Source organism: Tupaia chinensis, unplaced genomic scaffold (genome assembly GCF_000334495.1).
Source record: "Tupaia chinensis unplaced genomic scaffold, TupChi_1.0 Scaffold149383_1, whole genome shotgun sequence".
In the NCBI taxonomy this organism is placed as follows: Eukaryota; Metazoa; Chordata; class Mammalia; order Scandentia; family Tupaiidae; genus Tupaia; species Tupaia belangeri.
The window spans coordinates 1,884,133-1,887,030 of NW_006209227.1; the positions used below are offsets into that span (position 1 = coordinate 1,884,133).

General features: G+C 68.3%; 1 protein-coding gene across 1 annotated transcript in view; it reads left to right on the forward strand.

The window, feature by feature from the left end:
* Positions 1 to 207: 207 nt before the first annotated feature.
* ALPI (alkaline phosphatase, intestinal) overlaps positions 208 to 2,898 on the forward strand; it is a 5,974-nt gene continuing 3,283 nt past the window's right edge. The window contains exons 1-10 of the mRNA XM_006171170.1: positions 208 to 277; positions 358 to 474; positions 586 to 701; positions 1,187 to 1,361; positions 1,444 to 1,613; positions 1,759 to 1,893; positions 1,990 to 2,062; positions 2,166 to 2,300; positions 2,389 to 2,580; positions 2,779 to 2,895. Of these exons, the coding sequence (XP_006171232.1) occupies positions 208 to 277; positions 358 to 474; positions 586 to 701; positions 1,187 to 1,361; positions 1,444 to 1,613; positions 1,759 to 1,893; positions 1,990 to 2,062; positions 2,166 to 2,300; positions 2,389 to 2,580; positions 2,779 to 2,895 (1,300 nt within the window). The remainder of the gene's footprint in view (positions 278 to 357; positions 475 to 585; positions 702 to 1,186; positions 1,362 to 1,443; positions 1,614 to 1,758; positions 1,894 to 1,989; positions 2,063 to 2,165; positions 2,301 to 2,388; positions 2,581 to 2,778; positions 2,896 to 2,898) is intronic.

The window sequence follows — 2,898 nt, forward strand, 5'->3', positions numbered from 1 at the left end:
TGTCTCAGAGACCCTGCCCCAGGCGACCTCAGTCACACCCTGCACACTCCTCCATCCAGTATGGCCTCAGGTCACAGGGCAAGGAGGGGAGGGACAGAGCAGTTTATAGCCAGGGGCAAAGTCCTCCCCTACTTAAGCCCAGACAGGGCTTGGACGTGGCTGGTACCCTGGTGTCCTGACACCTCACCACTGCCTCATCCGGAAGACATGCGGGCGGCCTGGGTGCTGCTGCTGCTCCTGGGCCTGTGGGCACGGCTCTCCCTCGGCGTCATCCCAGGTAATGAGCACGCCCCGTGGGTGCCTCCCTTGACACCCATGTCAGCCCCCACTGACCCGTCCGGCTCTCCCCTTGGCCAGCTGAGGAAGAGGACCCAGCCTTCTGGAACAGCAAGGCAGCGGTGGCCCTGGACAGGGCCAAGAAGCTGCAGCCCATTCAGACAAGGGCCAAGAACCTCATCCTCTTCCTGGGGGACGGTGAGTGTGGGGCCTGCCCACCCCTGGCCCTCCCAGTCCTGGCACCCAAGACTACTGGTGGACACAGGCCGGCACTGGGGGGTCAGGCCTGAAGTAATCTGCCCCTTTTAGGGATGGGGGTGCCCACCGTGACAGCCACTCGGATCCTGAAAGCACAGCTGAAGGGCAAGCTGGGGCCTGAGACCCCCCTGGCTATGGACCTCTTCCCCTACGTGGCTCTGTCTAAGGTAGGGCCCGGGCCGCGGCGCCGAGACAGGGCTGGAGAGCGTGGGCAGGGCCTGGGGAGCAGGGGCGTGGGTTGGGACCTGGGGCCGCCTCAGGGGGGCTGAGCGTGTCTCTGTGCCCAGACGTACAACGTGGACAGGCAGGGGCCGGGGCCTGCCCACCCCTGGCCCTCCCAGTCCTGGCACCCAAGACTACTGGTGGACACAGGCCGGCACTGGGGGGTCAGGCCTGAAGTAATCTGCCCCTTTTAGGGATGGGGGTGCCCACCGTGACAGCCACTCGGATCCTGAAAGCACAGCTGAAGGGCAAGCTGGGGCCTGAGACCCCCCTGGCTATGGACCTCTTCCCCTACGTGGCTCTGTCTAAGGTAGGGCCCGGGCCGCGGCGCCGAGACAGGGCTGGAGAGCGTGGGCAGGGCCTGGGGAGCAGGGGCGTGGGTTGGGACCTGGGGCCGCCTCAGGGGGGCTGAGCGTGTCTCTGTGCCCAGACGTACAACGTGGACAGGCAGGTGCCGGACAGCGCAGGCACAGCCACGGCCTACCTGTGCGGCGTCAAGGCCAACTACGGCACCATCGGCCTGAGTGCGGCCGCCCGCTTTGGCCAGTGCGAGACTGCGCGCGGCCACGAGGTCCTGTCCGTGATGCACCGCGCCAAGAAAGCGGGTAGGCTTGGGCCGCCGTGGGGCCAGGGCGGGCCTGAGACCCCGGAGACCCCGGTCACCCACCACGACCTCTGCCGTCCCAGGGAAGTCGGTGGGAGTCGTGACCACCACGCGGGTGCAGCACGCCTCGCCGGCCGGCACCTACGCACACACGGTGAACCGCAACTGGTACTCGGACGCCGACATGCCTGCAGACGCGCTGCGGGCGGGCTGTCAGGATATCGCCACGCAGCTCGTCAACGCGGACATCGACGTGCGACCCCAGGGCGGCGGACGGGAGGGGCGCGGCGGGCAGGGGCTGTGGGGTCCCTGGGAGGTAGTTCCAGCGCAGGGACCGCACACCGCCGAGGGAGCAGGTGCGGTCTGCCCCAGCCCACCTGCCTGGTCTCTGGCTCCAGGTGATCCTGGGTGGGGGCCGCAAGTACATGTTTCCCAAGGGGACCCAGGACCCTGAGTACCCAGATGATGCCAGCCAGAGTGGAATCAGGCTGGATGGCAAGGACCTGGTGCAGGAGTGGCTCCCCCACAACCAGGTGAGGGGCTCTAGGTGCCCGGGCCAGGCAGGGACGAGGGCAGGGGCGGCGGGCTGCAGGGCTCCGGCTGAGGACTGAGGCCCGGCTCTGCCCCAGGTTGCTCAGTACGTGTGGAACCGCCGGGAGCTCATTCAGGCCTCCCAGAACTCGTCTGTGAAGCGCCTCATGGGTAACCCCCTCCTGCCCTGGCGCCCCTGGCCTGTGCGCAGCCTCTGTGCGGACCCCTACCCGCTCGCCAGCGCCTCAGTCACCAGGGGGCCCTTGACCCACAGGCCTGTTCGAGCCGGCAGACATGACCTACGAGATCTACCGGAACACGACGCGGGACCCGTCCCTGATGGAGATGACCGAGGCGGCCCTGCGCCTGCTGAGCAGGAACCCCCGCGGCTTCTACCTCTTCGTCGAGGGTGCGCGGGGCCTCCCTGCAGCAGGGGCAGGGGGCCCAGAGCAGGGTGGGCATCACGGGTCCCTCCCATCTCACCTGCCTTCCCGCAGGGGGCCGCATCGACCACGGCCACCACGACGGCAGGGCTCAGAAGGCACTGATGGAGGCGGTCATGTTCGACAACGCCATTGACAGGGCGGGCCAGGTCACCAGCGAGAGCGACACACTGACCCTCGTCACCGCCGACCACTCCCACGTCTTCACGTTCGGCGGCTACACGATGCGCGGGAGCTCCATCTTCGGTAGGTGGGGGAGTGGCTGTCAGCTCCGGGGCCGAGCGGGGCCGAGCCTCGGTCTCCCCATCTGTCAAACGCTTACTGGTGGCACCGGCCCGAACTCCCGTAATTCCTGGACTGAGCCGGTGCGCAGAGCAGGTGCCCGCGCTGCGCACATGGCGAGCTGCGGCCAGCGCGACCCGAGGTGCCACCCTCTCCCCGCAGGGCTGGCCCCCAGCAGGGCGCAGGACAACAAGGCCTACACGTCCATCCTGTACGGGAACGGCCCGGGCTACGCGCTGGGCGGCGGCTCCCGGCCCGACGTCAACGAGAGCCAGAGCAGTG